Here is a 27,150-nt window from a genome sequence, read left to right on the forward strand (position 1 = left end):
TAATACAAGCAAATGGAATTTAGAAATTTCTATTTTAAAGAGGCCAAACCCGATATGGGTTTCCTACATATCCCGCCGAGGAAATGTAGTTTCATTATATAGAAAGACATTACATATAAAATAAATGAAAATCTCCTAGACGTAGCATCTCTTGACGGCATCTGCATTGATAGCTTTTGACCACACTTTGCCATCCGTTTTTTCTTGTTAAAAGCTACTAGCCGATACCAACTCTTTGTGCTCGGACACGGCATATAATCGTAATGCCATGCGAACACGTCTATATATTGTTTCAAAGGTTGATCAATTCCTCCATTTGTGACGGAATCAAATAGACGCTAATCCTTGTTTCTCTCGATTACCGAATCTCCCAAATTTACAGTTTCTGTTTCAACCAAATTTGGTTTCGACTCGTTCTCGAAATGTTCAAATTCTTTAGTTAATTCTTCAGGCTGCATGTCCTCTTCGTATTCTTCAGAGTCTTGCTCGGCATTTGCTAAGGGCTCGCTTGTTTCATTATGTGTCACATTCACAGTATTAGCAGATTTACTAGTTTGATTGCAAGACTCCCGGAGAACCGGGGGCGGGGTACAAGTCCAATTGTTCAAAGTGCATCCAGGCTCAGCATTCCAGATAGTCGGGGTTTCAGGGCATTCATCCGAGACCACGTTGCATTCCGACCTCCCTCTCGGCGATGAATAAATTCTTAAAACTTTCCACGAAATTTGTCTTCGGGTTCTTCGATGCTCGGGTGGCGGATGCTTTGAGAAATGAGCGGTTCGGGAGGGGAACAGGGCTTGGACAAGGGGATGTCACTTCTTCTTTTGAGACTGGCCAGCGCAATTTCCTCAGTAGTGGGCTTGTATCTAAGACCGAATGTATCCTTCTGCCCGGGTAACTATATCGGTTCCACGATGCCATCCAAGTTGAGCCTGGGCCTCGACCGGTTGGAAACGATTCTTGACATTTCCCATGCCACCATCATAAGTACATGTGGCAATTTCCCTTTGCTTGAGCTGCACACATAGTTTCCTTGACATGAAAGATAGATCCATCCAGCCTCTCAACGCTTTCAATAACCGGAATTAGGCTTTCAGGGTAGATTGAATTGCTGCCTTCTCCGTGGATCACAATTTCTTGATGGTTCCAGACAAACTTCAAACTTTGATGCAAGGTAGAGGGAACTGCACCAGCCATGTGGATCCATGGCCTTCCTATCGATAAATTGTAGCTAGAGATATATCAATTGCAGAATTTCACCATGAACTCCACAGGTCCGATTTTCAAGGCTAAGTCAATCTCTCCCACGACACCTCTCTGGGCTCCATCGAAACCTTTGACTCTCACCTGACTGTCGCGAAGCTTCCCGACATCAATCCACTGGCTCGGAGAGTAGTGACGGGACATATATTCACGGTGAACCTCCATCAATCAATACCTTGAAAATGAATTTGTTCCTTGCGTCGACGGTGATGTTCAACGCTTTGTTGTGTACCGAACCTTCAGGTGGCAATTTATGAAAATAAACTTTGTGGGCTTCAAGGATTTCTCCCACCATAGCTGAAAGTTTCTCGCTGGAAGTCTCAGGCGGAACATAAGCTTCATTCAGTACTTTTGCTAAAGCGCTCCTATGAGCTTCAGAACTCGTCAATAGTGCCAATAAAGAAATCTGGGCTGGTGTTTTCTTCAGTTGTTCTACAACAGAATATTCTTTGGTTGGCATTTTCCTCCAAAATTCTTGACCTCGGCCCTCGATCCGACTTTCTTTTGGCCATTTTCTTTACTTGGTGCTCCTCGCACTACCTCTTCGGGGCATAACGCGCGGATCTTGTCATCCGGCGGCCAATAGTTTACACCACCAATTTTGCCTTTCTTTTGTTCTTTTCATCGGTCGAGTAATTCAAAGGCTTCTTTGGTATTGAAAGAAGGCGCACGAGCAACTAAGGCTGTGATCTTAGGCCTAGGAGTGAGTACCTCCACTTCAATCGGTGCGCTCACTTGAATTGTAATTACGGGAGCAATGAAGGCTGAGGATTTAATTTTCTCTTCTTTTTTGACTGGTACGATAGTCCCTTCCAGGTTACATTCTTCATCAATGGCGATCATGTTCACATTTGCATCACCATGATTGGGCAGAGGGTTATCGTTTATATTTGGGGGAGCCCCTTTTAGATGGATGATTCCTTCTTTAATCAACGCCTCAACTTTATCTTTAAGAGCAAGACAATTTTCAGTATCGTGCTCGGCAACTCGCAGTGGTACGCGCGGTGCTTAGTCCGTCATACCATCGGAAGGGGTTAAGAACTCTTGTGAATCGGTTGGAGTATTCTTGCGGTTCTCAATCTTTCATATAATTGGGCTAAGGGTTCGGCTAGTGGTGTATAAGTCTTAGTTGGTTTCTTTCAAAGTTTGGCGAGGTACGGGTGTATTTTATGGACGGTTCGGTGATTGATATTGGGGTTGAGGTGAGTAGGTTGGGTGGTATTGTGATGTGCTTTGACGGGCGGGTGTTCGAGGTGAATGATATCTTTGGTTGGGTATGGTAAACAGGAAGGGGAGTAGGTGGAGGTTGATAATGAGGCTGAGGGGTTTGGGCGTGTTGGTTGTAGTATGAATATTGAGATGGAGGGTATTGGTAGGTTAACATTTTGTTTAGTCTTTGCTCTTGGATGGTCATAACCGCGGACACTCCGTCCCTCTTCCTCTTTGCATCCCGATTGAATTGCCTTACTTGTTGCTTGCAAAAGTGCTAAATGCAGCTGATTGCCGTCTTGATACCTTTTTCTATGAAATCTCCCATCCTGATAACTTCAGAAAACTTTTGCCCGATGACACTTATCAACCTTTCATAGTATGTCGCGTCTTTTAGAGATTGCACAAAAAGCGTCGTCATCTCACTTTCCGCCATCGGGGGCTGGACCTTTGCGGCTTCTGCTCTCCACCGCATAGCATACTCTCTGAAAGTTTCTGTTGACTTCCTTTCCAACTTCATCAAATAAAATCTATACGGGACGTTATCGGTGTTGAACCTGAACTATCCATGAATTCTGCGCCATCTCTCCCCAGCGCCCCATTTTGCGGATCTTGGAATGTACCCGATCAAGTCCTCTCCCGTCGGGCTCCTTATAAACAGCTTCATCCTAATGGCTTGATCTTTCCCTACTCCCGCGAGCTTGTCGCGATCGATCTCAAACGAGCACGAGGATTTCCTTTTCCATCAAACATATCAAATTTTGGCACATTATATCCGGCGAGCAACTCGATATCGGGATGAATACACAGATCCTCGTATTCCGGTCTTCACATCCCTTGTGGGTTTGGATCTTCTAAATACTCCTTGAGACTACGAATCTCCTTTGCAACGTTAACTTTTCGCTCTTTGCCACAGCACCACTTTCCGTATCTCCTCTAACAAGGGTCAAGCTGCGGATCTTCTGTGACCTATGCCCAGGTAGTGAATGGTTGAGCTTCTGCTACATATACCGGTGGCACATCTTTTGCGTATTATGGCTAGCGGTGTGTGCCGATGGTATGTGTTGAGTTGCTTGGTAGTTTTGGGTAGCATGGGTTGAGGAATGTAGGAGTGGTGAAGGGTGAGATTGGTTTGTTGGAAGTTAATTTGCTGGGAGTTGGCTTGTTGCGGGTTATTTGGTTGCGGGATGGTTTGTTGTACGTTGATTTGTTGCGGGGGGGTTTGTGACGGGATGGTTTGTTGCGGGCGGATTGGTGGTGGAATGGCTTTTTGTGGATTTGATTGTTGTGAGATGGTATGTTGCTGGCTAGTTTGTTGTGAATTGGTAGTGTTTGGATTATTTGCGTAAAGCGGAGGGTTTGAGGGGAGGGCGGGGCGGCGAGTCAACGAGGTGAAAAAGATGGTGGAATTGTCGCATTTGTTCTTTGTTCGTGGTGAGGGGTATTAAGGGTGATGGATAGATTGGTAAGATTTCGCGATCGCTCGATCTCGGTTGCATATTGGCTATTCTTTGCACCCGGTTGGGCTATGAGTTCGTCGTTCCCTCCTCCCGAAGCTTCGGGTTCGTCTCTCGGAAGGGTGACAAGTCCCCGAGCCGATCTTGTTCGGATGCCCCCAGATCATTCATATCGCTGGATACTCGCGTCTTTGATCTTGTAAAGTACGGGTGATCCGCCAGTTCGCAGTCAACACGAATCAACCGTTTGGGAAAATAATCAAAATAAAAAAAACCTTTTAAAAAAAATGAAGAAAACTGCGTTAGTATAGTGCGAATGACTGCTGCTGAAAATAATGCGAACATTGAGCAAACAATGTGAAAGACATATTGCATAGCAAACAAAACACATATTGCATGGCAACAAATTAAATAGTAAAAGGGAGATATAGCAAACACAACGCGACCTATTATGCACGGGATCTCCTTTGTGCCAGAGGTAGGCCTAACGCGGATTTGAAGGATAAAATATGCAATTATATGTCATCGATGTCTTTATTAATTGAAAAGCCCCAAATATACAATGTTTAGAAATTTAAAAATCCCAATACAAAAGTAATTATTACAATTACTACTTGACTCTCATAAGCTAATTTAAAATGAGGAAAGCCCTATTTGCTTGGATTGAATGCCCGATCTTTCGGCGATGCATGATATGGCGAGAAGCTGTCCCGTTTAATGCCTTGCGTAAGTGTCTCCTTGCTCGATTAATAGTGTATCTAATTCTTGCATGCTTTTGCTCGTAATTAAATCTTAACTGCTCGTATTATCTTCGACTCGTTGCACTGCGTATACAAGCGATTAGTTCTACCTAAATAGCACATGGTCCCACATAACACACATGTTTATCCTTGACTAATGCACGTAACTTGATGATCGTCACTCGGGGTCATAGACCCGCTCCCGGACATTTGGGCGAGGTTAACTAATGGACTTAATACACCTTGGGTATTAAGCCTCCTAAATTCGTGCATGCTCTTAAAGAGGGTTTTGGTTTAGCTCTATCTTAAGGCGACTAGGAGCGGGTTTCCCTATGACGCAAGGCTCCCCAAGTGGACAACTTGGGAGTGGAAAGTCCGTGGTTGTCACCGCCGAACGACTAAATCCACAAGATCGATCCAACTAAAGGGGTAATTTAGTAGTGCACGGCCGCGAACCGCGAAACCGCTTTAAGTGTGTGAATTGTGTGAATTTTTCAAGAGTGGAGGAAGTATGAGCGGAATGCCAATAAAAGCAAAATATACATATTACATAGCAAAGACAAATAAGGCACAAAACAGTAATAAAAACATTTAAAAGCATATAAGGCAAAATAAAGAAAAACAAACAAAACATCAAACAAATTATTAATTAACCTAAGTCTGTTGTGGTTTAGAACCTAATTTTCCCAGCAAAATGTATTATACCCCATTTTAAGCGGGTCCAAATTGGGTACAACATATTAGAGATTCTTATTTTTTGCTTTATTTTAGAAAGTCGCCACCTAATTGATTTTAAGGTGAATTAGGGCACTTAATTATTAACTAAGGTAAAGCTAACAAACCTCGGTAATGATGCAGCAATTTTCAATTCTAGGCAAAGGGTTCTAATTATCCTAAAGGGAAGGGGTTAGGCATCCTTTAGGATCCGTTAACTACGGTTTACCGACCGGACATAGGTTAATTAATTTAGATTAAATATAATGCTCAAATCTTAAAGAAAATAAGTTGCAAATGTTATTAAGGTTTTAAAGGAAAATATAATAATGCTATTTAATCTACCTTGTAGAAATACATAATAGTCCACTTAAAACTTATAAATGTTGTTAAGCTTTAAATAATAATATTATTTAAAAATGAGACTTGCAAAATATAATGATTTTCATATAAATAGAAGTTTTTAAGAGAAGGCCTAGCCATTTTAATCTTGGGGTGAACTTATATTATACGAATATAGCGACGTTTTAATTTTCTAAGATAGTAATGATAAATCATGATTCCGTAGGTCAAAATGTGCAATTTGAAAATCAATTATTCTAACGAAGGTGAATATTATAAGTATTATAAATAATTTTAACGTAAGATAAAAAACAAGAATGAAACCTATGAAATTAATTATTGGTTTACTACCCATTACTAAGACTAAGCCCCACTAATTCGCTAAGGTTCATTCTAACTAAGGAAATAAACAAAGTAAAGTATTAGTTGCACAAATACAAATCAAATGCATAAAATGAAATAAAAGAGCAAATGATATTAAATGGGCTCAGCGCATTTTAGAGTTCTTTGATCTCTTTGCTATTGGGCTTCGGCCCAAAATTTTGTTTTTATTTTTTTTTTCTTTCTTTGCGGACGGGGCGATGGGGGGATGACAGAAGATTGCATTGGGCTTTTAGCCTAACAGAATATGGAAGAAGAACGAGTCCCTCGGACTCGGATATGATGGTCATGCATAAAATGAAAGAAGAAAATTAGTATACGATCAATGAATAATGCTAAACATACGAAATATAAACTCAAAACAAATCGGTAGATTATGTATATACTACGTATATTTAAGTATACTTATATACATACTTGAATGAAGTGTGTTTGCAACAACGCAAAAAATTTAAACACCACGCGACAATGGTACTGTACATAGGATACATCATCAACACGTGTTTCATTCCCGAAGATGCACGTAGTATGGACTAAGTATATTCACTATATTCAACCATACGGCGATCCCTTAAACCAAGTACAAAAATGTGCTAAGGCAAAGATTATGCACAACAGCAGTAGCGAATAAAGGTTTACAAATTGTGAACAAACTCATGAATCGTATAATTTCACATAGGAGCATACAACAGCAGTCAGGTAATACATTAGGCCTATCAGCCCTTAAATTCCCTAGATGGACTTGAGTCGATTTAAATAAACGAAGAATAGCAGGATCACATTAAGACTCTTGAGCATATTACTATTTTCCCATAGCCAACTCATGCAAAGAGACATTCATTCATGAAACATCCAAAGCTCACAAGATAATGAGCTACCGACAGAAGAAGGGCAGAAGTATTTTAGTGCACAGACTTGCCAAGATTCAATCAACTTATACACATATTTTTTTCTTAAAAAAAAACAATCGACTTCCCAGCTTATATTTGCAGCTTTGAACTAATATCTGAATTCATTTATTCTTTTCAGTTGTATCAGGTTATCTTAAGAATAAATATCAACTATTCCAAATTGATTTCGATTAGAAAAGTCTTAAGAGAATAAAAGAAAACCAACATCCAAATCGATCTTGGGAAGAAGAGTGCTTGTTTCATGTTTGAGGAAAGACTTATATTTGGGGAAGAAAACAATGAAGGAACTAACTCGGACAAACATCTAGCATGCGATCTTATTTTGACCAATCAGGAACTTATGCAAGTAAGGAACGGGATGCCGTATTGGGTAGGCTTTAAACAACTTTTAGAAAAAAGATGCTAGACTTTAGTAATTTCATCAGGTATTTGAGACAACCAGGCAAGTAATCATGCTCAATTTAGAGATACGGGTTGCTTTGACGAAGCTAAACATGATTCGGAATAGGCAACATAGGAAAATATGGTATTCGGTTTCATATGTTTGGCAGAGTATAGATTATTGCAAGCTAATTTGGGCTAGTTAAACTAAAAAAGATGAGATATGATTAATTAACTAAAATAACCCAAGGCAGTATATGGAAACTGATAAATCTAACGCACTTAACACATATTGTACAGGATGATCTGTGTTTTTTTTTTTTTTTTTTTTAAAAAAAGAGAACATTACCCCATACGGTCATGGCAACAACCCGACCAAACTAGCGCATTTCTACATTTTGGGATAAACGAGCGAGCCAAACATACCTACAACGGCGGAACTAATGTAACACACATAGACACGTTAATCTACTTAAATCAAACAACGACATACCAAAAGCGGTCGGTGGAACCACCCGAACGTAGCTTGTATAAAATGAATCAACATAACGATGTTATAAGCGCACATCCTGAACATGAATCGAACTTAGCCTATAAACACACGTCCACGCATTAAACCGCTAAAACTGAAATCAACTGGCCAAGGAAAGAGTAGCTCTATGCTTAAACAAACCAACTACGTTTGTCTAACGCGCTTAATCACACAAACAGACCGGTCCAGACATATCTGTCAAACTAAAATAATTTATCTAACATGCTTGAATCACAGAACAATAAACTGAACTAACACAGAGCAACAGAAAAATGCAGCGGCAATAAAAGAGGGAATGAAATTAGCCGGGTGCGACGAACGAGTGCGGGGGGTCTCCGATTTACGCTAGAACACTATCGCACTCGAGCTTGCGATGCTCGGATACACAGTAGCAACAGGGTAAGCGAAAATAGAAAATACGATTAATGTTCTTAACCCGATATTCAACACTATTGTAACTACTAAAGTAATATGCTTTTAGAGGAAATTTTGGGGTAGCTAAAAAAAACTTATGTTTTTCTAGAGAGACTTTCTGTGTGTGACTTCCGAAAAAAAAAAAACCCCTTTAATAGATTCAACAAGCGATTATTTATAGGACACATCTAGGTTTTCTTTTGAAAAGATTAGGCGGGATTTCAAGTCAAACGTTAGGGGCTTTTACTGCCCTCGGCCGAGGCTCCTAAATAAGAGACAAAAACAATTAAAAATCGATACTCGAAGACGAAAAGGTTGATAAGAAAACAAAATTTACCTCGCAAATCGACAAAAATCATTAAAACATTTTCGGATCGAGCCGGAGGAGAAAGGAACCAACAAGAAATCTCAACTCGTCAACGGTTGAAAACGCGATGAGAGAGTGCGGGCATTAATTTGTTTGAATCGGCCATGTACATAGCTGGATTGCAAAAATAATGAATTCGCCGTTTTGTTGATGAAGAAGAGAGAGAGAGAACGCGAAGAGAGAGGAGCGGGGGGAGGGGGAGGAGGCGCGGAGGCGTGGGGTTAGGAGTGAAAATAAGAGAATTGGGGCGGGTCGGGTGTAATTTTGATAGGTATAGGCTAATTGTTAAATGGACCGGTTCGAAACATTTGGGAATTGGTTGGGCTCGGGTTTGGGGTAGATGAACTAAAATAACACCATTTGATTAACTATATGCTAATGTGTGCCAAAATATTATCTAATGTAAAAGTACGTATTTATTAATGTTCGGATAATAAAATTATATGACGTTGTAATAGCGGGTACAATAATATTTTGAAAAATAAATAAACGCTATTATTGAACTGCGCAAAATAAATGCGATGCGTATGCTGAAGCGATTATAATGCAAATTATGATAATACTGGTAATAAGAAAAAATATATATAAAAAATAAATAATTAATGATAATAATAATAACGGTAATAAAAGATAATAACGATGAAGTGACTACATACGGGATAACAAATTATTAATAAAGCTAATAATTATAGTAAAATACAATTTTTTTTAATTTTTTTTTTAAGTTGCCGAAAACATTAGAAGCGTAAATAAATATTTTGGAGAAGACGGGACAAAATTGGGTGTCAACAAGCATCATGCAAATATAAAATGGACAGAATATACATAAATGTTACACGCTGTTTAGACCAATAGTAGACTTCAAGTACCTCTACACAAATAATCTCTTTCCAATACCCATAGGATTAGTGAACACGTTTGAACCTCAAGGAACTACAATGTCGACTAAGACTTCATGAGATTAGTGCATTTTGGCATACATAAGAAATACAAACAATAACAGTAACAGTAATATACACTTATTTTCTACAATGAGCTGAACAACTTTTAGCATATGAGGCAAAACTAAACCAGCAAACACGTAGTGTGTCGTGTGCACATAACAAACATCACAAACGTGATTTTTAGAGCAGAGTAATCTTAGTCATGGAGTCATTTATTTTACCAAAACAGTGTCATGTACTTAAGGAAGATCAGATGTACATTCCAACTACAACTTTACTAAAACAGTGTCATATACTTAAAGAAGATCAGATGTACATTCTAACTGCAGCTTAATAAATGACCAGAACATAAAAAAAATGACTCTTAATATCACATAAATGTATCGGTGCGAACATAGAATGAACCTAAGTCATGACTCCGCTAAGTAAACGTGGAACTCTTTTGAAAACAAAAGAGAAGAATCAAAATAGCATCGGATGTTACCTCTTGTGGGTGCAGTGAACGTGGGTGTCGATGGCCTCGAATCTACTCTCTCGTTATGAACAAATCGAAACCTCGACGCAAACGAATCCTAAAGCTCCATCACAGCTAAAGTTTAACCAGGTAGAAAGAGCAACTCTAGGAATTAAAGACTCTTTTTTCCCTAGGAAAAAAAAATGAGCAGATTGTATTTAATGGTGGTATTTCTAGATTTTTTTTTTTTTTTTTTTTTAGCTCTCTTAACGTCTCCTCTTTTTTTTTTTTTCCAGCTCACCTAACCTCTATCCGCCTTTTTGAAATTAAAAAAAAAACGTCCCCAAAGAAAGTCACGGGTTGGAGCAAAACAAAAAGATGGCTGGGACATGGCAGCTTTTGCTGTGGTGCAGCTGTTTTTTTCATCAAAATGGTGCAGCAAGGCTGCCACGATGGAAAGACAAATGGGAAAAAAATAGAAAGGGGAAGGTTCTTTCATTTTAGTCAAATCCCACGTGAGGGAGATGGGCAAAGCAGCTGAAACAGCAGCAAGTCACGGACAAGAAAGTTTCACTTTTTTTTTTGTCTTCGTGTGATTTTGCACAGATATCTTTTAATGGTTTTGGCTTTTGGTGAGAGAGTTAAAGAGGAAGGAGAGAAAATTCAAGCTTTTTTCATCAAAATGGAGAAGCAATTTTCTAAAAGGGATAGAGTTGGACTTTGTCAAAAATGGGAACAAAGAGAATGGTGCGGCTGATGGAGGATGATTGGATTAGGTTTAGGTAAGTTGGTGATTTGTTCAAATGGGCTGGTCTTAATTCGGACTGGGTTGTTGGTTTGGGCTGATTAAATTTGGCCGAAAAATTGGGCCATTTGTTTGGCTGAGCGATGGAGATTAATTGGGCTGCTTTGTTGGTCTTTTTCCAATTCTCATGCTTCCTCATGGGAACTTATGACTTGGAAGTATATGTAATAATCACATAATTAGTAATTGATGGTATTAAGGATATAATTCCATGTTACAAATTTATTAATAATAACAAACTATAAATATATAGATAATGTAATAATAGCGTAAGAAATATTATCTAGCTTAACTTTATGATTAACGAGTGATAAATAAGTAGTAATGTAAGGGTAATATTAAAATACTAATTATAATAAAGTAGCGTTACCTGCAAATAATAGCAGCAATAGTAATAACATAATAATGAGTAAAAAGTATTTAGATCATCAATAAAATTAGAAGCCCATGAAACTAAATCGGAATAAACGAGGGATAAAATTGGGTGTCAACACCCCTAAATTCAGAAGTGTCAAATCAGAATTTACTAAACACTGAGTGACCAAATAAGCTACAACCTTTAAAAAAAGAAAAGCATTCCTTGTACCAGAAATTTATGACAGAAACTATATAAAAAGGGGAATTCAAATTCTTAAGCTTTAATCGTTCTTTCGGCAGATCTCTTTGGTAATTCTCGATCTCCTTCTCTTCTTCCATTTCCTCTCTTTCCATCATTTTTTCTAATTGAATTGCAATTTTTTTTATAACAATTCTTTAATTTATTGGATAAAACTAGGGTTTCGATTTGTGATATTTTACATTATTCAGCTTTCACATAATTTGTTTATGAAAATTTATCATCTCCTTGATTTCCATAATTCAACTAAAAGATGATATATTTATGAAAATTGATCGACTTCTATGTTTGTGATTTCCCATAATTTGGCTTAAAGATGATCTTTTTATGATTACTAGTGTTCTTTTGTATTTCTGCATCACTTGCAACACAACAACAACATACCCAGTTGAATCCCACAGTGTGGGGTCTGGGGAGGGTTAAATGTACTCAGACCTTACCCTCACTTTGGAAGGTAGGGAGGCTGTTTCCGAGAGTCCCTCGGCTCAAAAGAAAACAAGGGGAAAAAAGTCAGATACCGACAAGCAAATCAAAGCAATGCGAAACTGAGAAATAACAAGGGCAAAGAAGTCATGATGGAGAGACAAGACCCAACACATAAAAGCAGGAAACAAAGGGCAATAAAAAGTAGAGCAAAACTACGCCTACTAGTGCGACAGAAAAGCGAGACTACCTACTAGCCTTCTATCCTAATCTGAGCCCTCCACAACCTCCTATCTAAGGTCATGTCCTCGGTAATCTGAAACTGCGCCATGTCCTGCCTAATCACCTCTCCCCAATATTTCTTTGGCCTTCCTCTACCTCTCCTAAAACCGTCCATAGCCAACCTCCGCACTGGGGCACCTATTTCTGCATCACTTGATTTGTTGAAATTTGTTTGAATTTGTTTTTTGTGATCAAGACCTTAGGATTAAAGCTTGTATGTTGAAAGTTAGGAAAGCATAGAGGACTGCAGTGTGATTAAGAGGATGCTTAGTTTAGCTAAAGAAATCTCTATTGGAATGGTTCTTAAATTTACAGGCAATGTCTATTTGTTTGATTGATTGCCTTTATTTTAAAGCTATTCTAGGATTTGTTAAGCCTATGCAAAAGGAATTAGCTTGAGGTATCGAGAGCAATGCACAAACAGAAGATGAAAGATTTACGTGGACAAAGCACTTGGAGGACTTTTAGAAGACAAGATATTTGTTCCTTGAATTCTGCTTCTCTATTTATTATATTTTATTGAAACTGAAAAAACAAATTCCAGATATTGAGAAACAGAATTGGAATTTTATTATGTATTAACACCTTCACTGAATGTTTATTGCCCGTGTCTGTTGGTAGAGGTCATGACTCTTGAACAATAGCTCTGTGCATGGTGTTGGGTGAGTCGAGTGCAAAGATGTTATAAGAAGCATGAATTACATATTGCTTTTGGGGCAGTTTCCATATGTTGTACTATCCACTGTCATTCGAATGAATAGGTTTGTGTTGATTATGTGAGGTTATGTTACTCGTCCAGATTCATAATTCTTAGTCTGCATCTTATTTGTTTCCAAACATCTTCTTCGGTGTTGTTGACACATTTTTATGGTTTTCTGATTAGGTTGTTCGAAGGCTAATTTTTTAATACTTGGATGGGTGCACCTAAACAGAAGTGGACTCCAGACGAAGAAGCTGCTCTTAAAGCTGGGGTGCGTAAGCATGGACCAGGCAAATGGCGGACAATCCTCAAGGACCCAGAATTTAGTGGAGTGTTGAACTCGCGTTCAAATGTAGATCTGAAGGTAGAATTTCCCTTTTCTTTTAGGATAAAATTCTCTTTTGCTGAGAGGATGCTTTGGTGTCATTTGAGTCAATGAAGGTTACATAGCTTATTTTTTTCTCTTCAGCTATGCATCTATGCATGCTATGTTAATTTGTCTTAGTTGATGTTCAGGACAAGTGGAGGAACATGAGCGTGATGGCAAATGGCTGGGGTTCTAGAGAGAAAGCAAGGTTGGCTCTCAAAAGAATGAATCAAGCCCATAAACAGGAGGAGAGTTCTTTAGCTGTTACCACTGAGGCTCATAGTGATGAGGAAATTGCTGAAGCAAGACTAGCTACTACTTCTAGTGGTACTCCACAGATTGGTGGGTCAAAAAGATCTATCATAAGGTCAAACCTTGCTCATTACATGTTACAGAATGACTCAAGTTGTAGCCTTCTACATTTGCTTGTGCTCACGGATTTAGTTAAATGCTGGCTTCTGCATGATTTCAGACTTTTGTTGTATTAATTATTTTCACATTCTACGCATGTTATGTCCAAGTAATAATTCTTGTTTAGTGTTTAGCATTCTGACGGTGGTAGATGGCTAAAAGTTGTCCTAGCCTCATCATCAGTTTGTTAAGTTCCATTTCTTGGTCTTACTTTTCTTGCTGGAAGGACGACTATCTCTAAGTGGTGCTGCTTTGCTACTATTATAGATTGGATAATCTTATAATGGAGGCTATAAGCAACTTGAAGGAGCTGGGTGGTTCCAACAAGACTACTATAGCTACATACATAGAGGTACTCATCTTCTTGTTGAGCTTAATGTGCGAAAAGTAGGACAATTTAGAGCAGTATTGCTTAGTTATATTGCACAATATTCTTTCTTAGGGCCTCTCACATGTTTTGGAATTTTAAGTCTTGCTTGTCGTGCCATCAATAACATTCTGAATGGTGTTTGGTATTGGTGCTTCTTGCTAATTCAAGTATGAGCTTTTCTGAAACTCATTTATTACATATAGCTTTAGTTCTTTGTGTCCCCAGACCCCACATAGTGGGATTATCTTTGGGCTTGGTGTTGTTGTTGTTTAGTTCTTTGCGTGTGCAGTCATTTATCTTTATGTGCCTAGAGACACAAGTTCTTTAAGCATCTGACTATTGGTGTGCACAGCAGTAGATCAACTGTATCTAGAATTGTACAAGTCTAATTTTGTCAAATACTTTTTAAGTATAGATGGGTCCTGGTTTAGCATCCTGTTCAGTGTGAACTGAATGTTACCTTCTATGATTGTAACATTAAGAGATGGCCTCAAAAGTGAGGCACCATGTCATAACTTTTGATAATGCATAAAGGTCAACATTCATAAAAATTTAATCCCTAGAAAAAGTTGTAAATTATGGCTACATCTGTCAGTCTATTATATTCAATACTTTTTATTTCTTGTAGGATCAATACTGGGCACCTCCAAACTTTAAAAGGCTACTTTCAGCGAAACTTAAGTATTTAACTGCAACTGGGAGACTTATTAAGGTGATATTCAGTTTTGCAATTCATACTTCATGTGTTGCTTATCTTGCCCTTAACTTAGAGTGTGAAGCCAATATGAACTGGCAGATTCAAATTCATGAATGATGGTCAGTAGTTAGATTCATGCTGATTATAATATTAAGGATGTCTTTTTCTTTTGTAGATGAAGCGAAAGTATAGAATAGCACCAATGCCAGTATTGTCTGACAGAAGAAGAATCCCTTCCGTTCCTCTCTTGGAAAGCAGGCAGAGGATCTCCTCTAGGGTTGATGAGGATGATATAAACATGCTCACTAAGGCTCAAGTAGATTTGGAATTAACTAAGATGAGTATGATACCTCAAGAGGCAGCAGCTGCTGCTGCACAAGCTGTTGCAGAAGCAGAAGTAGCCATAGCAGAAGCTGAGGATGCTTCTAGAGTGGCTGATGTTGCTGAGGCTGAAGCCGAAGCTGCACAAGCCTTTGCAGAAGCTGCAATGAAGGCACTACGAGGGAGAAGCACCCCAAGGACGGTAAGATATTTGTATAATATCAGATCAGTTACTTGGTTTTTCTTGATTGTACCATTCCCCCAGTCCCCTTCTCTTTTCTTTCTTTTCCTTGTAAGTGAGACAACTTTTCCTTTATCCTTTGGTGTTTTTTAGTCAATGTCCTAGGACTCAAGACCCCTCAATGGACTTGTTTTACCTTTTTGTATTCTTGGTTTCTCTTCAGATTTACTTCAGATGACATTTCTCTAATTTTGGATAGATGTTGCTACCGAATTCTCTCTATTAAAATTTTTGTTGATCCATTTCTGTTATAGGTTTATTAATTGGAGAGCTGGAATGACTTAATAACATATCGGTTGATGGTTCAAAGTTCTCCCCATTTCAACAATAAACAGACTCACAAGCATCTTTATGTATGTTTATGTCGTTCCTCTGCAATGCATGTTCTTGTGAATGGAAATTTGATATCACGAGTCTTTTTGGCTGATTAGGCAGCTAGGTACTACCTATCTAGTTTGCAGTTTGTCGCTGTGCAGTAAATGTTATACAACAACATAACCAGTGCAGTAAATGTTATATTCTTTCTAATAAGTTAGGGCAAAGCTGATTCCCTATTCCTTTTCTTACTGTTACTTTCTCTGTAAATGCGCAGATGGAACTTTCCAGAGTTGAGGCTCAATATGCCTAGGGATGGCAATGGGGCGGTGCGGGTGCGGGGCGGGGCGGGTTTAGGCAACTGTGGGTATGCGCGGGTGCGGGTATGCGCGGGAGTGCGGGGCGGTGCGGGTCTAAATTTTTAAAAATTAATTTTGTGCGGGGCGGGTGCGGGTGTGGGTTAGGGACTAAAATTTTTTAAAGTAGAGAAACTTTAAACAAATATAATTTTGTCCTCAACTGCTTTTGAGGAAAGCTGTAGATTCGGAAGAAACGTGATATGTAATAATTGAAATTAAATATATTAGTCCATTGATCAGAATAAGTTCTAGCTTGTCGACATAATTAATTATTAATAAACCACATATACCAAAAGTTGAGCTACTCGATATTTAGTTCTATCAAATAAAATTAAAGTTACTTCCTAGAGCTTTTAGGTGAACGAATTGACAACTCGATCGATCCATTTGATTGAAATTTCTAATTAAGAATCTTTTGACTCTTTTTTCGTTGTAACTATTAAACAACTCTTTTTAATTTTTAAAAATTAATTTTGTCCTCTGCTTTTGAGTTTCAAATTGAAGAAATGATATGATTGATATGGATAAAAAGCTATCATTCCATAGTTCTATGGTTTAATGAGCTATATAAGGGATCTAAAAGTTTCACTTGCTTTTAAATCACCATTCGGCTTATGCTATCAAAGAATATTTCAGAAGAGTATATGTGGAATTGTAAATTTGTCTCCTGGTATCTTTCAAATTTTACCGGTTGTAATTTTCAAAAAAAAAAAAAAAAAAAAAAATTTAAACAAGAACGCGGGGCGGGGCGGGGCGGTTTTATGTGGGTGTGGGTGCGGGGCGGGTTTTCGTGGGTTTAGAGGCAATGCGGGGCGGGGCGGGGCGGGTTATAATTTTGTGGGTTTAGACAGAACCCGCACCGCACCCGCACCGCACCGCACCACTGCCATCCCTAAATATGCCACTTAGAGCTTTGCTGGATTTTCTTCCAGTTTGTTTATATCCAAATCTTTAGCCAACTCACTTGTTGGCTTGTAAATATGGTAAAAAGTAATGGAAATGTATAATGCAGTGTTTGTGATGGTAAAGCCTTTCAAAAAGTTTCATATTCATGTCCCTCTTCACCAGCCGAACATGGGCACCTTCAAGGGGGGAATAGAGAGTTCCAGACTTGTGAAATGTACTTGTAAATGCAAACAGGGATTCACCTAAGTAGTTGTATTTCTAGTCTTAGGTCCTTGCACAAGATTTGAACTGATGAAACAAAGAATTGACGATATGACTTTCCATTCCAGTGAGTCAAGAAGGCTGAATTCTGAATAAATAAGTTTCCACGATCCCAATTGAGCTGGCCTGTTTAGTTTTGGATCATTTTGCTAGATTTTAACCATGTTTTAAAATTAAATCAGCATCCCAATCAGAAGCAGTATTTGGTAAGTGTATATGCAAATTACGATTCAGCAAAATAACTATGTTTTGGAGGTTCGCGTAAGAGGAGAATGTTTTGCGGAGAGAGGAAGTATAGACTAATGAGGTGTTTGATCAAGCTTTTGGAGAAAATAAGTGTTTTTGGGGAATAGCATAAGTAGTTTTCCAGAAATTAAAAATAATAGCTTTTGTCTAAAAACACTTTTTTGAAAAGTATTTTTGAGAAAAATAGACTTACAAGCATTTTTTAAAAGTTTGGCTAAAATTAATTACTGATTAAAAGTGTTTCTAAATTAATTGGCCAAACACAAATTAGTTTTCGCCAAAAGTACTTCTGAAAAAGGTACTTTTTAAAATAAATTGATTTTAGAAGCTTGACAGAACATGCTGTAACTACATGTACGCGTCATGGATTTTTTTTGTTATAACATAGTATTCGAACCAGCTTGTGTACGTGTACGACTTAACTCTATGGGGGTAATAATTACGGAGTGAGTTTTTGGAAATAAATTATAAAGGGAAGTAAATCTTTCATATGTATAGGTTAGAAAAGGAAGACAAAATCTAAATCAAAAGTATTTTTTATCTTAACGTAACGATAAGCATGCATAACTTCGACTAGAAAATTATGATGAAAAATGTTTTAAGAGATTTAAATCTTTGCAAGCTCTAAGTTATCAATAAAGACAATATAATGGAGTAATTCGTAATGGTATAATATGGGGGATAAATAAGTGGATCCAAAAGTCATGCACATAAAAAAAAGAAAAAAAACGAATACACAAATCTAGCGGTAAATTTTTTATCATACGAATTTCAATTATGTTTTGCCATCTATATTTAAACTTTGGTACAAGCATATTTTCCGCAAAACTACAAGTTAATGACAGATTGTTTCCAAATAATGCTAGCACAGTAGCACGTTCTTTATGTAATAAAAAGAATTCAATAATAAATAAATGATAGAATAACCACGGAAAGAAACCAGAAAGATAAGAGTATTACTATTATTTTAATGAAGTAATCATAAGTTTATATATATGTCCTGTCTCCAACCTGCAAGAAAAGAGGGAAATCAAAAAAGGCGAAGCATCAGTTCTTGGCTTTCTAGGGTTGTTAATTAATTCATTCTTCTTCATCAAAATCCAGTTTTCTTTATCCTTTGTTTAAAATTTATGAGAAAATTGTTTATCACAACATAATTATTATAGTAGGAGTATGAATTATAAATAGTTGCTTTATTTTTTCAGCCATGGACAACGATAATGCATCTTTGCGTGCTCGGATCAAAGAATTGGAACGTGGTATGCTTACATGTTAGACATCTTTGTTAGTTATAGTTTCTGTATTTGTATGTGAGTGTGGAACTTTTTTTTTTTTTTTTATGTTAAGGGTAAAATTTCTTTACTAAACACCAAGTTGAGAATAAAAGTGTATATGACTAGATTTTGATACATACAACTACTCCTAAAAAATGATGTGCACTACTTGCTTGTTAAAACTATTCGATGTTTATGCATTACTTGTAGAATATAATATAGGTTAGAAGGTGAATCATGTATGGGGACTATACTAGTACTTTATGCAATTAGTAAGGACATCTTTCTTATATAGTTTTTTTTCTGATAGAGTTGCGAGGGGTATATACTTTGTTAAAGGGTTGAGGGGATGCAGTTTTGCGCCTGCATATTACTGAGATGTTAATGCAACTCTCCTGTTAAAAAGGTAAAACTGGTGGAATATAGTCATGAAATGTTTACTGCAAATGCTAGGGTATACAGTGACCCAAAAAGAACGGACTAAAGGTTTGGGAAAGAGGTGGCAGCGGTGGGAGAGGATGTGAGCGGTTCGTCAAATCTTGAATTTAACCGGTTTCAAGAAGGAGATATTATAAGTTCACGTAGGCATGAAGCAACTTGCTGTTGTGAATGCTATGTAGTATGAGTCGGACACTTCAGATAACGCCTCGCAGCTTTTACATATGGTTTTAAGATTCTATAGGTGACTGATTCACCTATAGAATGCAGGCCCTTCTAAGATAATAGAAGGGACTTACAGTCCTTCTGAAACATATATATGTGTAGAAAATAAAAAAGATATTTTGAATAATTTGAAGTTTGCAAGTTCTCAACAGACATAATGCGCTTGTTACTTTTGATTAGACGATACCAGCATAGCATTTTTCATTGTTGAGCTAGTTTTGATGACTCCAGAACGGTTCTGTAGTTAAGAATGAATAAAATATGGTGTTATTACCTCAAGCTTCTTCATTCATGCTAATCTATTTTACGCGTTCTTGTCCAAGCATGTTTTAACATTGTTCTGAACCTTTCCAGCTTCTTTGCACTGGTGTAGCCTGTAAGTGATTAATAAGTGAGAAGATTGTGTATAATCTAATATATTGTGGTTTCTTGTTTAGAGCGTGATGAATTGCATAAAGATATTGAACAACTATGCATGCAACAAACTGGACCTAGCATTATTGGGCTGCCTACTCGTGTGCCTAATCATAGGTATAACTTTCTTTTTCTTTTGGGATCGGGAGGAAGCTAGTCATTTATATTTAGGTTGTTTTCCTTGTTTATGTTCTCTCTCCTTTTCTTTTGCGTTGGAGGGAAGAGGGGAATTTGTCTTTATGACATTTTAAAATGGCTTTTTTAACCAATTAGGATAGCTGGGTTGGAGCAGGAGACAGAAAACTTGAAAAAGAAACTAGCTGCTTGCACACGAGAAAATCAGAATCTTCAAGAAGAGCTGTCAGAAGCTTATCACATCAAAGTAAGGTTTACAACTATTTGTTTATGTCATTGCAGGAACGCTGTGCTATTAATCTTACAGATGGACTTTTTTCCCATCTTCACTTGGTTAGGGTCAACTGGCTGATCTACACAGTGCAGAAGTTTCCAAGGTCTTCTCTTTGCTCTTCTCCCTTCCCTATCCCCAGTATAGGAAAGAGAAAGCATAAATATTTGGGTCTGGAGGTGCATCATGTGCTTGTTATTATAATTTATTTAGTGTGTAATATTGCTCTGAAGCTTTCTTTTCTCTTTCACTTTTACTGTTAAATGGTTTCTGTTTTGGGGGATGACCCAAATTTCATTATAATTCTGGTTCTTGTAATGCTAAGAGCTTGCAACTTAGATGTTTTAGATGTTCATTTTTGGTGGATTTAGAGTCAATTTATTAGAAAGTGCATTATAGTCCAATATTTTTTAACTTGGCCCATTTTCTATTTTACTCCAGAATATAGAAGCAGAAAAGCAGCTTAAATTTTTTCAAGGTTGTGTTGCTGCTGCATTTTCTGAGCGGGACCATGCCGTAATGGAGGTTGTCAAGATTTCTTTCCTTCTGAGTTCTCATCCCCCCACCCCCCTCCCCCTCGCCTGAACACCCCCTTCCCCCTGCTGCACTCAAAAAAGAAAAATTAAGAAAAGGGGGAAAGCGAAAGGGAGAGAAAAGAAATATGTTACTTCATCAAAAAAAGAAGGGAAAGGTGGAGAGAAGAAGGTGTGATTAACACCCTTTACATATCTATTACTGCTTGTTACTGTTGAAAAATCTAGATATAAATGTTTTTGGAGAACCAGATTTATATAATTGATGCAGAGAGTTGCGTTTGGCTGTTTAAAATGAAATTAGTGTGAGATTACATGTATAGTTCATCGCTCACATATATAATTCCAAGGCTTTTAAACATGCTCTACAAATGTTGCAGGCTGAAAAGGCTAAGGAGAAGGAGGAGCTTATGTCAAGAGGATTTCATGAACTTCACCAGAGGTTTTATTTATTTTTTAGCTGTTAATTGGCATTTGGTTTTGTTTTTCTCATTAGTTCGGAGTGGCATATTTCTCCTGTGGATAAATTGATAATTACAAATAAGCACCACAGTAGCAACAGGAACAGTTTTAAAATATCTATTCTAAGCCCTAGTGTCCCCGCAAAATATGTTCTTCTAAATAACATGTACCATGCTGTCAAATGGTTTACTTCCCATTTCACTTCCAAGGAACTGCTGGCAGCATTAGGAGTCTTATCTTCAAAAAACCCTTTTTCTAATAACTGTTAGGCGGTGAGCTTTATCACCTTACCTTTTGGAACAGCCAAAGCAAAGCGCAAGAAGGCTTGATGAATAGCTGCGATAGCACACAAACTAACGTTTTTAGGTTTTACCTTTTTTTGTTTTTTGTTTTTGTGTTTTAGGTTTTACCTCAAAAGTCCATACTGGCTGCAGATTAGATTGGACAATGTAGAATAGAAAAGATATATAGAAAAGATATGGATACTGGTGTTTTTGACCTCTTACTGTATTAGAGAAGCAACGGAGTTAGGAACTTAGCAATTTGTTTTTAATTGGTGGTGAGTAGGATTTGGGTGTTAAAGTGGTGTATCCCCTAATTTCATGATTACGGAACTCTTGCTCTTCTTTTATTCTTCGTCTTTCTTGCATTTTGCCACTCCTCCCATTGGAAATTGAGTGCAAAGGAAGTAACTTCTACAAGGATCTGAACAGTTGATGTTTCTAAGCAGCAACTTTTTTTGAGTTGGACACTTTCATGATGTGCTGATTTCTTTATCCACAAAAAATGTGATTTGGTGTTTTAAGTTGTTTAGAATTTTTAAACTCTCCAGAACCTGACTTCTGAAAAAGCAGCCATAGCCTTCATGAGATGAATATGTTCTACCCGTAGTCTCCACAAAAAATCCTGTTGCAATATACAAAACTATCTAGAAACAATTCTGGGAATATATGCAGTGTAACATTATATTGCCCTTGTGTTCCCTCTTTGACGCAGGATCGAAGAGCTAAATTGTGTATTACTTGAAGAGAAAATATTGACGGCTACTTTGCAGAGTGATATGGACAGGGAAGAGAGCTTGGATGAGGCTTTCAAGGAGGTACTTAGTTCTAATGCCCTCCCTGTGAATCCGTATGCATAATTGTTACAGAATTAAACTGTATAAACAAAAGTGTTCCATCTCTACGTGTGTAACATTCCATGTATGCAATATTTTTATCAATGGAACTCTCAACAGATAAGAAAGAAACACCATGTCCCTTTCATTACTGATAATTATCTACCCTTCCCAAGTTTGAAGATGTTATTTTGTGCAATAGGTTGTTCATAAGTTCTATGAGATCAGACGGCAGTCATTGGAGGATATTGAAGATGCATCCTGGGAAGACAAATGTGAGTGCCTCCTGCATGATCCGTCCGAAATGTGGACTTTCAGCAATCCTGAGGAAACATCCACCTCTAAGTACATTGTGAGTTCCAGAAAGTTAGCAGTCTAAAACTTGGACGTTACTGGTTATAACTGATGCTCTGTCTCAAATCACTTGAGCCGCTTTTCATCCAAGTTTATTCCAAATTATTTCATCCATCTCCGTAATTACAAGTTTCCACTGCCAAAAAACAAACTACAAATTGATGCTCCTTTTCATTTTTTGCACATATTTCCATTCAGACTTCCTTGGTTCACAAAATTCGACTGTTATGTTAATCTAAATGCAAGGAATTTGGAATTCCAAATCACTAAATAATTGTTATTGTGGACCGATTATTTCATTAATTGTTCAAACTTATCAAAAACAAAAAAAATTGTTCAAACTTATTATATGATCTTGACTAACTTTCCTCAGACAGAATGCTTTGGAAGAACAAGTGGAGACACTACGAAAATCTTTGGATAATCTTCACAACAAGCTACAAGTAGTATGTAGTTTCTCGTCTGCTATTTGTTCAATATTGCAGAAGCTTACTGTTCTACTCCATTCTTAATCATTTGATTGTTCTCTTCTCTCAATTTTTTTGTACTTGTGTTTTGGTTTTCAGGGTCTTGAAATAGAAAATCACTTGAAAAAAGAAGTGCGCACCTTGGAAAAACAGAAAGTATGAATATTGTTACTCTGAAATGGAATATAAAGCACCAGTCTTTGTATGGATTACTGAAAGGCCTAATGTGCAGATTCTTTCAGAAAAGAAGCTCAGGGCTCAAATATCGGCATTTCGCCACTATCTTTCTCAGCATAGACTTAATATTACAAGCTTACTTGATGAGGGATTTTCTCATATTAAATCAGCTATGAACATGGTGGACGAAAAGCTCAAGGGCTGCAGCATGAGTGAGAGAGACTTAAATTCTTCTCGAGTGGATTATTTAAAGTTCAATGAACTTGAATATCAAGATGTTCGGATAAACAATGATGATGGTTCAAGTTTGATCTTTAAGGTAGTTAGTTCTTACTTTTGCTCCAGCCTTCAATTTTATTTTGGTAGTGTTCTCTTCTAGGAGTTTTCTGTCATAAGAAGGTTTCTGTTGCCACTCGAGTTTCTCAGTTATGCACTAATAATGATGTAGATTCAAGGGGCTAAAGCTATTGCCTTTCTTTGAATGTCATGGTGATAATAACAAATGTATAACATATCTGTCAAAGAAAGAGAAGGACTAGTGGAGGTGGTAGCAGTTGATGGTTCAGATTTTATGTTCTCAGACTTCCATTTGCGTTAGTATTGCTATTAATAATTGATATGTGCTTGTGCAAGTTTCCGCACGTTTTTCGTGGTTTGAAAAAAAAAGTTTAGCTTGTGGTCTTTATGTGTTTTTTTTTGTCAAAGAGATAGGATAAATATCATTTTCACGTTCGTCTCCTGAGATTTTGTAAGTTGTTTCTTGGAGAAGGTTCTCAATTTCCTAAAATGGTAACTAAGAAAGTAAGAAGACTTGTTCCCTTAGTGGCTTCTCTCTTTTAATTCCGAAACGTTGATGCTTAAAAAATCATGAAATGCTTCTGCTGATATCTGCAGTCATGTCGGAGGAGGATGGGATACTTTGCTTATTACTATTTCAATTAGCTTTATGTTCTTTTGCAATGTAATCTAGCAAGAATGAACGATAGCTTCTGAACAGAAGAGGATGTCAACATGTTTCTGAAGTTTCTCTATCTCTACCTGTTGCAGAGGAATGAGCCTAGCGTGACAACTACCATTACTGTTGGAAATAATGATGCTTCTAAAGCCCTTGCTCTGGCACTAAACGAGAAGGTTTCGCAACTGTTGAGTAAAACTGAGCACTTTCAAATTGTAAATATGTGCTAACTCAATCATTTTCTCTTTCCAATTCAGGTCGAGACATTATTACTTCTGTCACAACAAGAAGAACGACACTTATTGGAGAGGAATGTCAATGCAGCTCTGCAGAAAAAAATTGAGGAGCTCCAGATGAACTTACTACAAGTATTCCGCTGAGCGTTTGCTTCCTTTATCGATCACTTCTACCCCCCATCTATCACTCTCATCACTTTTATTTAGTAACACTGCTATATCATAATGTGGGGCTTGGAGTGAATCTGTAAATTGGGCTGATATATGTACGTAATTTTTTAAGGTTACAAATGAGAAAGTCAAAGCTCTCATGGAATTGGCTCAGTTGAATCAGGACCATCAATCATTACAAGAGTATGTTTCTATTTCCGGTTAACTGTCTGTATGATAGGAACAGCTTCATTTTCGTCCCCATTGTTTTTCGTGTGTACCCTTTCTGTCAAAGGAGCATCTTAAAACTTGCTTTTTAAAAAGGAATTATTGTGGAATTTTCCTTGAAAGATTCTCTTGGGCTTTATTAATCTTTAAGATTCTGAAAGGAAATAACGTAAGATTTGACATGAAGGCCGGCAGGTGTAGAATGACATTTATTATAATTTATAGCAATAAGCATGGGTTTGGATGCTCAAAACGCTAAGAAGGCACGAAGGTATAGAATGTCATCCAATATACCAAAAGCAATGGGTTGAACAGGAAAAAACATGGGAGAGTATATGGGATGACGCTAGTTTTCAAAAAAAAAAACGTATATGGTGATGACGCTATTGGTAGCAATAAATCCTGCTTAAAACAGTGATGAGAGTTTTGACCTACACACACTATTATTATTGGCCTGCTCATTAAAAGAACATCACCAGTATGTAAATTGGACTGCTATGCCCGTTCTTCCTTGCTCAACTTCTCCAACATATTTAAAGTTGCTTGTTCAAAATGGTCACCAGCTCATCGCTACATGGCTAAATGTTGTAGGAAAGTTAATCAGGCCTATAGACAAGGAAAATCTCTTGGTGAGATTGCAGTGAAAAGGACTCCTCAGGAAAAAGATGGAAGATTGAAAAATCTGCTGAAAACTTCTTATTTGAGACGCTGGACTGGTATACAAGATTCAGATGGAAATGATGCTGACACTCATCAAGATTCTGAAGCAAATTTTGCTGATAGGAGGCCTAACAATAACATGGATTTTGCTAGGTATTGCTTGAAATTATGCTTATGCGTCCGTTACATTTTAGAACTGCTTCCTACTACTGGTGCTCATAAAAGGAAATAATGTGACTGAGAGAACATATTTCTTTGGCATCTCATAATTTCTCCTGTCATTTCTGTGTTTACCCCTTTTCAGGATGAAGATAGAGAATGCAACTCTAAAAGAGAGCTTAGAAAGTATGGAGCATCTAATTCGTGCAGTTAGGAGGCTTCGTCTTTCACTTTTAAAGGTAGTACTTGTTTCCTAGTTTTTGCAGAGGATTCCATTAGAAGCCAATAATTCATCATAAACATAGACAGCCTCTTAGGAGAGGTGAATGCATAAACAAATAGCACTAAGGTAGCGATCAGAAAAGATATTTCGTGTTCTGTATTAATCGTTAGCATTGCGTAGCTTAATGGTTTATTTAGTCTACTTGAGGTTTGACCATGAGCAAAAATTCCCTCAGGTTTGGCCATTGTAAGTTGTTTGATAAAATTTGTTGTATTGTGTAGTTTAAAGAGTCAGCTGCATCCGAATATATGGAGAACTGCTCCTCGGAGTCATTGGACAATATTATAAACGAGGCAAGTCAATTAAAAACTGCACTTGGAAGCTCCCTCCCTCTTAGTTGGTCAGCAGCGGCAGATTCGGGATCATTCAGCAAACATGCTGAAGAGCAAATAGATGATAATGGACACTCTCAACGTGAAAACATGGACTTCGTCTCTGCTGCTGGATTTGAGATGGTTGAGCTTTTGGTGTTCGTTGCACAGCTATTAAAAGAATACAAATGTAGTTGATGCCAAGTAGGTGTTGGTTGAATTGGGGTTTGGTTGAAAGTTGGTTCTTGTATAGTTTCTATGGATTTTGGTCGATCTTCGTACAAAGTTTTGTTGTTGTACATTACTGTAATATTATAAGCTTTCTCGAGTCACTGCTCAGTTATCATTTTTAACATATACAGAGATGATTTTTTGCTGCATTGTTGTTGGATAAATTGAATATTTATGATGTAGGAGACAGAGAAATTTGAGAAAGATGAGATCAGACAAAATGATAATCAAACGTGAAGCTTTATATATCTGAATGTGTTGACAGTTTCTTATGTGTTCAAATTTCTCGAGGGGAGTTTAGACTTTCCTTCCAATGCCATACAGTTCAATATATTTCAAGTTAGCCATAAATAAAAATGAAATAGGAACAACTAAGTCTAATAATTACAGTGGCAATATATAGCACGTCTTAGTGGAAAATAGTCCACACTCATTTTAGAGTATCAAACAAAAATTTGTGCCACTTTAAGCTCCTCTTTCAAACTCTCTGTGATCGATATTCTGATTTCTGAGGTATCATTCGTATTATAAGAAGCCTAACAACTCTTAAAAAAGATATTGAGTAAAGTTTCTGCAAGCATGATCAATTCGTAAATCATTATTTTGTGCGGATTGCCCTTCAAAGGCACTGGTCTTTAATT

General features: G+C 37.4%; 2 protein-coding genes across 13 annotated transcripts; both read left to right on the forward strand.

Moving 5' to 3' along the window:
• Positions 1–11,422: 11,422 nt before the first annotated feature.
• LOC132064802 (telomere repeat-binding factor 1-like) lies at positions 11,423–15,967 on the forward strand. Of its 5 annotated transcripts, XR_009416642.1 has the most exons (8): positions 11,423–11,580; positions 13,119–13,299; positions 13,452–13,669; positions 13,981–14,065; positions 14,712–14,795; positions 14,956–15,303; positions 15,597–15,695; positions 15,935–15,967. XR_009416642.1 is itself a non-coding variant. In XM_059457911.1 (7 exons), exons 2-7 carry the CDS (start codon positions 13,150–13,152, stop codon positions 15,603–15,605), a joined length of 894 nt encoding a protein of 297 aa, XP_059313894.1. In that variant the 5' UTR covers positions 11,423–11,580; positions 13,119–13,149; the 3' UTR covers positions 15,606–15,905. The 5 variants fall into 5 exon arrangements, 4 of the variants coding, with proteins under 4 accessions (XP_059313894.1, XP_059313891.1, XP_059313893.1 ...); XM_059457911.1 differs by lacking the exon at positions 15,935–15,967 and having other exon boundaries at positions 15,597–15,905; XM_059457908.1 differs by lacking the exons at positions 15,597–15,695; positions 15,935–15,967 and having other exon boundaries at positions 14,956–15,531.
• A 2,406-nt stretch (positions 15,968–18,373) lies between these two features.
• LOC132064803 (uncharacterized) lies at positions 18,374–26,658 on the forward strand. 8 transcript variants are annotated; one of them, XM_059457914.1, is made up of 18 exons: positions 18,374–18,496; positions 18,635–18,700; positions 19,804–19,897; positions 20,059–20,162; positions 20,254–20,292; positions 20,628–20,711; positions 21,100–21,161; positions 22,178–22,280; positions 22,501–22,650; positions 23,030–23,098; positions 23,219–23,275; positions 23,352–23,615; positions 24,344–24,427; positions 24,509–24,619; positions 24,771–24,841; positions 25,457–25,678; positions 25,830–25,923; positions 26,198–26,658. In XM_059457914.1, exons 1-18 carry the CDS (start codon positions 18,425–18,427, stop codon positions 26,474–26,476), a joined length of 2,025 nt encoding a protein of 674 aa, XP_059313897.1. In that variant the 5' UTR covers positions 18,374–18,424; the 3' UTR covers positions 26,477–26,658. The 8 variants fall into 8 exon arrangements, with proteins under 8 accessions (XP_059313897.1, XP_059313901.1, XP_059313896.1 ...); XM_059457913.1 differs by having other exon boundaries at positions 18,376–18,496; positions 26,189–26,658; XM_059457915.1 differs by having other exon boundaries at positions 18,376–18,496; positions 18,635–18,688; positions 26,189–26,658.
• Positions 26,659–27,150: the final 492 nt, after the last annotated feature.

The sequence above is a fragment of the Lycium ferocissimum genome, chromosome 7 (assembly GCF_029784015.1).
Source record: "Lycium ferocissimum isolate CSIRO_LF1 chromosome 7, AGI_CSIRO_Lferr_CH_V1, whole genome shotgun sequence".
NCBI lineage: Eukaryota > Viridiplantae > Streptophyta > Magnoliopsida > Solanales > Solanaceae > Lycium > Lycium ferocissimum.